Source organism: Ornithodoros turicata, chromosome 1 (genome assembly GCF_037126465.1).
Source record: "Ornithodoros turicata isolate Travis chromosome 1, ASM3712646v1, whole genome shotgun sequence".
Taxonomy (NCBI): Eukaryota; Metazoa; Arthropoda; class Arachnida; order Ixodida; family Argasidae; genus Ornithodoros; species Ornithodoros turicata.
This window is the reverse complement of record NC_088201.1, coordinates 63,072,659-63,084,013: the sequence shown is the minus strand read 5'-3', so window position 1 is coordinate 63,084,013 and position 11,355 is coordinate 63,072,659. Positions and strand designations below refer to the sequence as shown.

Below are 11,355 nucleotides of genomic sequence, written 5' to 3'. Positions count from 1 at the left end.
ACAGAATGTGGCTGCATCAGAAGTGCCTGTAGGTCCCTGGAAATACAACCCTCATGAAATGTAGTAAATTATTTCTAATATTTCGAAAGGGTGCACACGCAGCGTGCCGGTATTCTTACAAATGGTTCGCGTTTTACAGCGATAGCTGTATCGGTGAGTAGGACCAGCCTCGGTGGCTCAGTCGGTAGCGTGTTCGCATTCTGATCCCGAAATAGCGGGTTCGAACCCGGTCGAGGACGCCAGCAACTTGGTGGCAGGGTACAAGTTGCTTAGACATGCCGTCTGAAAAGTGCTGCTGCTCGTGCGCGCCGTCGTACACAAAGTGAAGCATATGGAGGAGTCGCGCGTGCCGCGAATATGACAAGGCGAGAAGACCCCGCAGTGAGACAACGCGATAGCGAGGCGTGTGTAGGTGAGTGCGCATCCGTCGGAGTTTCCAGTGGCTAACGCAAGTGCGGATAAGTTTCTCACGATTTCGGCCCCAACTGCGGGTTATGATATAGCTAGCGCTGTCACTACTTCGTACATCGGAGGCAAGGAGTCGTGTTTTTTTTTTTTTTTTTTACTCTCTAGTCATAAACCAGGAACCGCAGCAACGAACCGGCAAACCATGCAACAAACTTCGTTTCACTGTCTTTCTTTCGCCGGGATACTGTTTTTTTTATTCCGTGTTAGCGCCGCGAAGTAACTGTGGCTATGAGCGGCGTACAGACGTGGACCGATGGAGAGAGGACAGCAGGAAGGAGTGGGAGTTAGGGGGGTTAGTGTGCGTCCCGGACCGACTTCAGGGTGAGCTGTGCCGACACTCGTCTAGAAAGTCTGCCTAAAAACCCAGAGAAAACCTCAGACAGCACAGCCTGTGGTAGGATTCGAACCCACCACCTCCCAGTCTTCAGCACGACCTTGGCTACCACTAACGAACAGATGCTTTTACCCACTCATGCCATAACGCCGGTCCCGGGAAACTGTGTTAGACATCGACAAAATAAGTTTTCGTCAGATACCTTACAAATGGTAATGTGGCACTTTCTGAAAAAAGAAAAAAGTTATAAAATTGAAAGTACAAAGCATAAACGTTATAAACGCGATAACTTTTCATTATCTCTGGCATTATTCACCTTGTTTGGTATCTGGATGTAGTTCGTAACTGTGTTCTGAGGAATGTCCGAAAAATATACGCTGTGGCACACATGAGTAAAATACGTTACTGCTTCTTGTATTAGAGGAATCCTAACTATATAAGAGGATAATTAAACCAGAAGAGGATCACCGTGCTTGAGTTGCAGCGGAAGCAAGTAAAATCCGATTCGCTTGTGTCTCGTTACTTTCTTTCTCGTACCTTACGTTTCCTATATTAGCGGTAGCGCCGGCATCGGTGACTCAGTCGGAAGTGTGCCCCCCTGCTGATCCCAAGATTGCGGGTTCAAACCCGGCCGAGGACGGTGGCAACTTGGTGGCAGGGTACAAGTTTCTCAGACACACCGTCTTCCGCGAGAGACGTCAGATGTGGTGTGCCGTGTGTCGAGATTTCGGCGCACGCTAAAGAACCCTCAGGTGGGCAAAATGAATCCACAGACCCGATCAGTGTGGCGTCGCTCATGATCACAGTTGTCTCGCGACGTAAAGCCCCGAATTGTTAAATATTAAATACTGTTAGCGGTAGCGTATTTCCTTGAGGGGTGGATGATGGATTACACTGATCGCTTACGGTACGGTAAGGTACGGTACGGTATCGGCGCCGCTACACGCAAACTGCTCTCCTGTCAGCGCCGAACCGTCAGCTGGAACAACTGCAAGACAACAACAACAGTGAGGCCACATCCAAGTTTGTAGGTCAACGATGAACCGAGGGCAGGGGACGAATCTGAGGATGGCGGTTTGCCTTGAAGGAGGAAGCTGCCTATAGGCGACTACGAAAGGCTGCGAAACAACTGATATCCATTTGCTGCTTTCAACGCAAACGCGCCAACACTGCCAGCAGTATAGTTGCGGTAATGGCGGTCTTTCCTCTCTTTCTTGCTGAATGAATATTTCCGTTTCGGGGTTTAGCCAGGCCACATAAGTCTTTGTTGTCCTCTTCCTGCGTACATGGCACATAGTCATAGCGGCACTTGTTGTTGCCATTGCTGACATTTCATCTACTTCCTTCTCTTGTATAATTCTTTGTGTAGATATACAACTCTAACCGTTGGTGTGACCCGTTGGTTTAAATAACATACTAGTATTGAAGTGCTCCTAGCGTTCAAGTGCTCGTTACAATGTGTCCCTCAATTGATCTGGAGATAGCGAGATACAACAAAATCGCGCTCGGGTTGGCCCTATTGCCATCGACTAGATGCGCAATATTTTACTATCCATAATGGGGCCATAAGGCGGAAGATACCCGCCTAAGGCATGAGTACGCAGGCCTAGCTGGCTGAGTAACGTTTGCGAGTTTCCCTTCCATTTTGCTGTCAAATGCAGTGCACCCCAAGCGGCAAATCCGTTACAGATGCTTTTAATTGCTTCCAAGCGGCATGACAGGTAAGCAATGTTATTGACTTTAATCAGTGACTGTGTTGCGTCCTATTAGACGTCCGAAGACCACGGAAGCTTGCTCACACAGTCGTAATGAGCTCGTGATGCGCATCCCATTTGTGAACTGTATTGGTATCTGTCAACAGACGATCGAGTCGAAGAAACCGTCTGGGAATACAAGGCCTTGATATTGGACAGAGACCAGAAGCCCTGTGGTCCAAAAACGTGGGTAAGGTCAGTATGTGATATAACTTCGTTCAGCCATTACCTACAACCCGATAGAAACCTGATTCTGACAATTTGTAAGATCTCTAGGAGCTCGTACAAATCTTGCATAGCTTGAACCAAGGGAGGACAGTAATACTCTTTTTTTGCTATAATACAAACGCACATTGGTCGGAAGAATCAATAAATATTACTAATACTTGATAACAGTAATACACGAGAACATTGATAGAAGCTCTAAAACCGGTTGATATCCAAATCTAAGACGCGGAATATAACGAAAGGACGACAGGTATGCCCAAAATTTGTTCATGAATTGGACAATTTTTATCCGTGAAAATACTTCTTCGAGCACGTTTGTATTTATTTATTTTTGCCTACATTTTAACATGACCCCTTTCTCAAAGGGACGCTTGTCTAGTAAACGTTTATTCAAGTAATGCTGACGAATGAGAACGTCCTCTCCATAGCGGCAAAAAGAAAGGTGTTCGTGAAGTATTTAACAAAAGCTGCTTGAAAGGACCATGTGGCGTGGACAGCTCGACGCGTTTGTTGTCAGGAAGAAGGACGCATCCTCCGAAATATTACACGAGGTTTAACAGAAGTGGAAGAAAGAAAAGAAAAATGCAGGGCTTGCAGTTCCTACAGGAGAGCGGTTTTAGAATGATGCTCGGTTAATGTAGCTGATGTGCGATAACACATCTATGCTATGTCCACCGTTCACCAACTACAGAGTGCGAACATTGTGAACTGTTTTTCCTTATCAAGCGCTGATCGATCTCCAACACAGTCGACATAGCGGTTAATATTGCAATTTTGAGGCTTTACGTCGCGATGCAACTATCTCCCTATAGCGGAAGACGGCGTGTTTGGGCAACGTGTACCCTGCCACTAGGTTCCTGTGCGTCCTCGGCCTCGACTTTGGGAAGTAAGGAACGAGAAGAGTACCGATGCCGTAGCATCTCTCCTCACTCAACCTGCAATACCTGCTCTCTGTCACACGGCTCTTGCACAAAAAGTGTCGTTGCTTCCGTTAACCGTCATAATATCTCTGAGACCACATTACCAGTTCACTTTGTTCACCGCAATTTGTTCGTAATAATCCATTGTCAGCCAGCTACTGCCGCTTCTGTTCCCTGCCTGTTCTGTTCGCGCTGCATTGAGGCGTTGCGCAGGAAGCATTGAGGGAACTGCTAGGGGAACAGAGCACATTTGCTCCCGCCATGCTTTCCACAGGTCGTAAGAGGTTGGTAGGACATCACGTATTAAAAGCGCTTAAACCAAAGCCGAGAAGACGAACAACACGCTATACCTGTGTGTGTGTGTTATTCGTCTTCTCGTCTTTGGATTTAGTTCTTTTGATCCGTGATTTCCACAGTCGCTGAGATTCTCACTGGTTAGTGACCCAATGATGAAATAACGCAGGGGTTGACACAGGAGTGCGATGGTTGTCGATATTAAAGGAGGTAAGAACTCCTATCTGCATGTATTTAGTTACGGGTGTAATAACTGTAATATTGTTCTTCTACGCTTCGTAATTCTATTTACAATTTATTGTTCGATACCTCTCCTTCATAACGTGTGCAGGGTTAATACAAAAACGCACTTTTTTTCTGATACGGGCGAGTAGACGCACCGCCATCCAGACACCTCTATCCGTTGTTACGTCATCTGAAGAATTGTAGCACCGAATCAGACGCCAACGCGGAGGTACACATAACGTTCTGAGTTACACTCTTAAAAATGAACTTCACCACATGTCACGCTCCTAGCCAACCATCATCCCGAATGACAACGTTCTCGTCCCTGATTTGTTGAAAACGGGAGGCGGAGCCTATTTGTAGCCATAATGCTACATAATAGGCTCCGCCTCCAACAAATCAGGAACGAGAACGTTGTCATCGGGGATGATGGTTGGCTAGCAGCGTGCTATATGTGGTGAAGATACGGACCTATCAGGTTCATCTATACAAAAGGTGTCACAGCCAACAAGTTAAAATCGCCCTTTTGGAGCCGACACAGTCGGCGGGCTAGCTTGGTAGAGTTCATAGCTCCTTTAAAAGTGCCATATGAACGGAAGGAAAACAACTTTTGGGAAATATATGTTATAAGCGCGTCTCTTATGGCATGGTGACAACGTTCTCCGTTCTTTTCAGCAATTCCATTTCCGTAGTCCCAGTGAAGAATACTGCTAACGGATCAGAACAGCTGTACGACACGTGCCAGTTCGGGAACGAGAGCTACCACGACATTGCATACAGAGTAAGGCAGCGTTTCACAAAGGCCAACAGAGGCGTCATGTAGAACTGGAAGCTTACAGGCCTGTTACCCGTCATCAAGGTCACAAAGACAGAAGGGCTTGACTTTGTCCCCAACCACGGAGTGCTCAAGCCACAAGAAAGGGTTCCCCTGAAATTTAGATTGCGCAAAGGTAGGCCACTTTTGGAAAATGAAATGAAATTAACTTAGAAGCATGTTTCGTAGCATCCGTCATGCGGTACAATAAGGGTCGAGTATACTATCGCGCCTCAATTTTACCTTCATTTTGCCAAATAAAAACTGGAGGTTTCTGAGAGCCCTGACGAAAATAGTATATGACTTCAGCACTCGTGGATGTCATTTAATACATAGTATAGGCTGAATGTCGACAAATAGCACGGTCTGCGAAATTCGCCGTAGACGTGCGGCTATAGATACCATTGAGTCTATCAGGTTTGATTCACCTTAATCAGGCGAAAATGTGGAAAGAAATAAAAAACCACTCGAATACCACATTATAAAAAAATTTGATGCTCAGAATATATCGCAGCGCAAAGCACCACGTTCTTTTTTTTGTGTGTGTGTATTTTTGTGCGTCCTGTGGTATATCTATCCTGTCAAATGCTGCTGCTATGATAAACCAAAAAACTCGCACTGGAATCTGACTGCACACGAAGAGGCTTACAAGCATAGCGATCACATGCTTGATTTCGAGGAGCCTTTACATGAATGTAAAGACATTTATTACACATTTCAGATGACAAATGTCCGAGCAGTGTGGAGATCGAGATCTTGTCAATTAGAGTGAAGAACGACACGCCTGGAAGAATCGAAAACAAATGGCAACTCGTGCCGTCCAATAGGGTCTCCAGGACTCGGTACGTCATACGCGCCCTGATGTTCTTGCAAAGGGTACAAGGAATACAGAATCGCTAGTGCTGTTGTCGTCATTAAAGTGGCACTAAAGCGTTAAACAATTCCCATCGCCGAATTAACGATGTCGTTACCTTGATACGCGCAACAAAACAGGACAAAAGGAACAGGATTCATCTGCCGCGTCGTTCTTAATTTATGCGCGCACAAAACCCGCTCGTTTGCACTTTACCTCATCTTTCCTTCTCACGAAACGCGACAACGGGAAGCGGCTTCCCATTGGTTTCCTCAAACAATTTGTCCAATCATCGCAGGAGACACAGCAACATGGGAGCTGAATTTGCAAAGGACAAAATTGCGGGAGGGAGGTATATCACGGCATATCCATTCGAGAACTGATATTCTTTGTAAACATTGGCAGTGCTATGATAGTTCGTCTTATCACGTTACGTTCAAAATATTGTCACCTCCCGTGTATTCACACGAGCAACATCCTCACGGAACACTGTAGTGGAAGAAAAAGCGAAAACACTGCTCACGCAACCGAAATTCCGTCCCGGGTTAGGTTGAGCATTCACACGGTGCCGGAATATCGGGAGTCGCGGACCGCAAACTTAGCAGACGACACCATCAGCGTCTTTTCCTGTCGTCTGCTACGGAATATCTTGCGGCTGTGTGGCAGGATGTTCCCCACGGTTAGCAGTGACAGTGCACGTGAAGACGCGCTCACGTGACAGGAGAAAGCTATGACGTTTTTCGCATCTTCTGCTGTAGCATTCTGGGGAATGTGGCTCGCGTGAATACACGGTCCCTCGACCTAATGTCGGACGTCTTTACTCGTCTCCACTGCAGCCACAAGATCGAGTTAAAGCGCCAGGAAGACGGCGGTACCGCACCTCCCAACTTCCCCAGCGTCCCAGAGTCATTCACCGTTGCCCAAGTGCCCTCGGATGACTCCGGTGTCAAAGCTTCGAATACGGTCAATCCGGAGCCCCCACGGAGAAGCCGAAGTCCAACTGTGAAGAAGTCGAAAAGCAGGGCGTCGCAAGCCTCCTGTCCCACACCAAATCGCCCACAGTCTGTCGACGACGTTGGCCAGGCTAAGATGGTGAATACGCTGGTCACAATTCACTGGTACTAAATTAGTCTACATTTTTCTCGTTTTCATCACAGGAGCGCTCTTCCCTATTCACTCTGACAAACGTAGTCCTGGTTCTGCTGGTAGCAACAGTTTTGTACCTGTTTCTGCAAGTGCGAGCTCTTTCGGCCAAAGTGGAACGTGCGAATGATTTCTGCAGCGGACGATTCTGCTTCTGGTTCTTGTGTCCCTGATGTTTATGTCGCTACGGGTGATCAACAATGAAGATAACGGCCATCGTTTCTCGTTACAGAAGCACATGCTTATGTGTCAGTTTCAGTGCATGTACGATGTTAAAAAGCGTAGGCCTTGTCATTCAGTGCTTCGTGTGCACATCGAGAAAGAGAAATGGTGCGAAGAGATGTTGTTTCGTAAACGGCGTCTGAATCACAGTAGTCGCCGAAATCGTCGAACATTTAGGGTTTTGGGTGTCAAAATAGGAATGCCGATAAAGGTGAGTCAAAAGAAGGAGGCATTGCGTACAAAGTGTGGAGAATGTGGCGAGAAAGTTCGAGATAAGTCGAGGCATATACGCAGAATAATTCGCCGTACGCTGCTGTAATCATAGTGAAATCCGCCAGCCTGTTCAGCTGAGATTTTGCACGGCTCTAGCACAGTGCCCGAGAGATACCCGAAACATACCGGACACCCAGAACATACAGTGGTCCAAACATAACAGTTCGAGCTGCCATTCTTATAGCATCTGATCCATCAAAGAATATATGTAATGGAAAATATAAACCTTGATGCCATGACCAACAATTTCGTACTTTAGTCACGTGGTACCTGTACTAGAGAAAGACAATGAAGTTTGCGAGACGCGCGTGGGAATGGTGTACTACCGTGGTATGGTGAGTACGGTACGCTCTTAAAAATGAACTTCACCACATAGCACACTCCTAGCCAACCATCATCCCGAATGACAACGTTCTCGCCCTAGATTTGCTGAAAACGGAAGGCGGAGCCTATTTTGTGTCATTATGCACGGCACAGAATAGGCTCCGCCTCCCGTTTTCAACAAATCAGGGGCGAGAACGTTGTCATTCGGGATGATGGTTGGCTAGGAGCGTGCTATGTGGTGAAGTTCAGTTTTAAGAGTGTATGACGACGCCAACTTCTGTGTAGCCAACAACGGCGAGCCTATCCTGCCATTACACCCCCCCCCCCTCATTTTTAAGAGTGCATGGTGAGTGAGCTATGGGAGTGCTGCTCTGGTTCGCCGAGGAAACGTTGTTCTGGAAAGACACGATTTTCTGTTCAGTCGAGGGCCCGATACGTACCGCAACATTACGATGTCCAGGAATCAAAATGCACCCGAGGTGCACTTTTGTGATCACAAGAGGTACCAGTGCATCTGTGTTGGTTGCTCGCAGTAATCTGACATGGCGCCACCGGTATGGCCACCAATGTCGCTTTGGCAAGGTTCGCACTCAACACACCGCATCCCTTCATATTCGACGATGTTGCTCATCCGCCAGCCTAGCTGCAGCAGTCCGATGACCAAGGTTTTCACGTTTCGAATAGTCACTGGTTCTCGGAAGTTAAAAAGTATGCGATACTCTTCTGTACACGGTACACTGTAAGAAAAATATCCGTAATTTTACTGCACAAGTGACTGCTAACTCTGTTGCCGGCATATGTGCCGTAACCTATGTGCTGCACAAAATTTGTTTGGAGAGCACACAGCACAGTTCCCGACTGGGTTTTCGCAGTTTAATATCCCTTTAATGTAAGTGGCTCTCTTTTCGCTTATGGGAGCTGTACAGCGTGCACCCCAAAGGACTTTAAATTTTTTTTTTTTTGCAATAACTACTTTACTGCACATATGCCGGCAACAGAGTTAGCAGTTACTTCTGCGTAAACTTACACATTTTCTTTTGCAATGTAGCCAGTCTCAAAGCTCCGCTGATAACAGAGAGCTGTTGTCAGGGATGTCTGATTTGCTGCTCCCCGTGCTACGTAGCCAGCTTATTTCGCTTAAGACCCAGTGTTGTCCGCATGCAATGTAGTTTTGCCGCCGTTCGGCTCGAGGTGCATAATTCTGATGCGTGAATGGAGAGCATCCACACTTTCGTAGTAAAAAAAAGTTTAGCTGTGAAACCCTCGAGGTGCAGAACTGCATCAGACACAGACACAGTGTTTTCAATTACTCAGTAATTTTAAGTTTTCTGGCAAACTATGAGCACAATTGGGACGAAAAAACGGATGTAAGAGTACAGGCTATCGAATGGATTTCTGCATAGTCTGCTTCGTGCGTGCCATGATCTTCATCTGCCCGTAACGTGCGGTCGTTCCCGTCTTCAAGCATTCCACCGTCCTCGAAGCATGTTCACTGAAAATGCTGCTGGAGTGGCTTCAGCGTTGGCCTGCAATCTTCTCAGACACCTTAAAATATATATTGCACGTTTACCAACAAGAAACACAGAGTTTCCATGCATTACAATTGCAGAATTTGCAATCTTCTTGATGCTTGTTATCTTGTGTCTTGTGGGCAAGCCTGCGCTTGTTCCATCCTCTACAGCACAACTGAACTCCGCATGTAACTGTCGCAACTGTTGAACCTGTTGGTACTTGTATATTGTCGCCTTCTTACGCTACACCTCAGGAAAAACGGTGGGATTTGCTCAATGTCGCTTTTTTGGTAGTCCACAAAGTTGTTACATACCCGTGTCTTGGCACTTGGGAACCAAGCTGAGCCATCCTCACTGCGACAGGGAATTAAGACGATAATAGAAGCCCGTCAAACGATGCGTACTATTGTACTGACTCAATATGAAATATATTCATGGAATAATAAAGTGTAAACGACATCATGACGATGTGGGTGGAATTGATAGAGACGCCGCTTCAGTAAAATGCATTCTGTTGGCGTTGGCTCTCCGCGGCCTCAGATATGATTACCTAGATGAACAAATGGAGGAAAAGCTAGGTTGCTTATTATATATTGCTTGCTGGTTGCTTATTATATGTATATCATACGAAGTCTACCACACCTCCACAAAAAGCGTGCCGAAACTCTAAGAGAAGACCACCCATGAAAAACTCTCGTTTCATTCATTTGCTGTTTGGTATGAGCACAGAAAAACGCTTGTTCCTACACAGAAAGTCAAATGCATGCAAATACAAGTATATTGCGGTATCCGCAGGATATAAATGATGAAATTCCTGAACCCGGATTAAAGCGCGTAACTAACCAAATGGAGAGTTGACGTAACAAGGCGTATTTCAAACGAACACCTTCGAAAAGTCCTATGTACGCTGAAATATCATGAATGGAACAGCCGTACAGAGGGACCAGCTCCGGTGGCGCAGCGGTAACGCGTGCGCTTGGAGACTGGGAGGTCCGCGGTTCGAATCCGCGGGCCGGCTGTGCCGTCTGGGGTTTTTCCTGGGTTTCCCTCAGATGTGTAATAGGCGTATGCCGGCACAGTTCCCCTGAAGTCGGCCCATGGACGCAGCTATCCTCCCCCCGAGCGGATTCCGCTCGGTCTTCCACTTCACCCTTTCCTCCTCTCCACCACCTTTCCCTTCCCGAGAAACATGCCGCCTAATCAGGCAGGCAGACCTCTCGGGTTCCTCCCAACGACACTCCTCCTCCTCCTCCTCCTCGTACAGAGGTGCTAGACTCGTCAAAGCAGAACTAAGTTCAAAAGATGACGTCGCGCGGGGAGGAGTTTTGAACTTCCGAAGTTCAAGAAAAGTGTTTCCCTTTGCCGGCAACTGAAGCTGGGTCTACGTCAGTGCCGATCAAAATCAGTGTGTGCGCAACCCGCCCACTGGCACGAGCGTGGTAGAATGAAGAACGAGAAAGCGCACCGCTTCTGTCCGCTCCGGTGAAGAGTGAAATGCGGAGCAATACATCCTTGAAGGACTTAAGGTCAAATCATACATTGTCAAATATATTTGGGCTGCGCGAACATTAGACTATTTCGGATCTCGAGGCGCCTAACTGTGTTCCGAATCGAATACGGAATTAGATGTTCAATTTTGAATCGAATCAGTATTTCTTCCAAACTGAGTACATGCAGAAACAGCATGACTCGAGGCCTGATCCCATGGCATCCCAAAACACCCGCGCTACTGGGTAATGGTAAAAAGGAAACGGAAAACTGTTGTACGATTCACGGAAATTGCGGGCCGGGCAGTCCTCCGACAAGTTATGCAAACGCAAAAAGAAAGAAAAAAAGAAAAATGTCGAAAAGACGAGAAGCACCCGGTGACACGGCTTTTCTGGTAACCTCCTCACTGTTGCTTCAGATAGCTGCGTCGTTTCAACCTTGCTGCCGCTATCAGCGGAAGCATGGAAGAAGGAACTGAAGGTGAGACTCGTCGTTTCTTTCCAC

At 46.9% G+C, this 11,355-nt stretch overlaps 1 protein-coding gene across 2 annotated transcripts; it reads left to right on the top strand.

The window, feature by feature from the left end:
- Window positions 1-2,338: 2,338 nt before the first annotated feature.
- On the top strand, window positions 2,339-7,696 carry LOC135399634 (uncharacterized). 2 transcript variants are annotated; one of them, XM_064631367.1, is made up of 7 exons: window positions 2,339-2,523; window positions 2,664-2,751; window positions 4,899-5,004; window positions 5,083-5,173; window positions 5,759-5,879; window positions 6,727-6,982; window positions 7,048-7,696. In XM_064631367.1, exons 1-7 carry the CDS (start codon window positions 2,517-2,519, stop codon window positions 7,204-7,206), a joined length of 828 nt encoding a protein of 275 aa, XP_064487437.1. In that variant the 5' UTR covers window positions 2,339-2,516; the 3' UTR covers window positions 7,207-7,696. The 2 variants fall into 2 exon arrangements, with proteins under 2 accessions (XP_064487437.1, XP_064487428.1); XM_064631358.1 differs by having other exon boundaries at window positions 5,056-5,173.
- The last annotated feature ends 3,659 nt before the right edge of the window (window positions 7,697-11,355 follow it).

Bases quoted from the DNA above. Each gene is read 5' to 3' on its own strand.
- LOC135399634 (XM_064631358.1), top strand. The intron at 2,752-4,898 runs GTCAGTATGTGA...CGTTCTTTTCAG, and splicing joins GGTCCAAAAACGTGGGTAAG to CAATTCCATTTCCGTAGTCC. The intron at 5,005-5,055 runs GTAAGGCAGCGT...TAGAACTGGAAG, and splicing joins ACCACGACATTGCATACAGA to CTTACAGGCCTGTTACCCGT.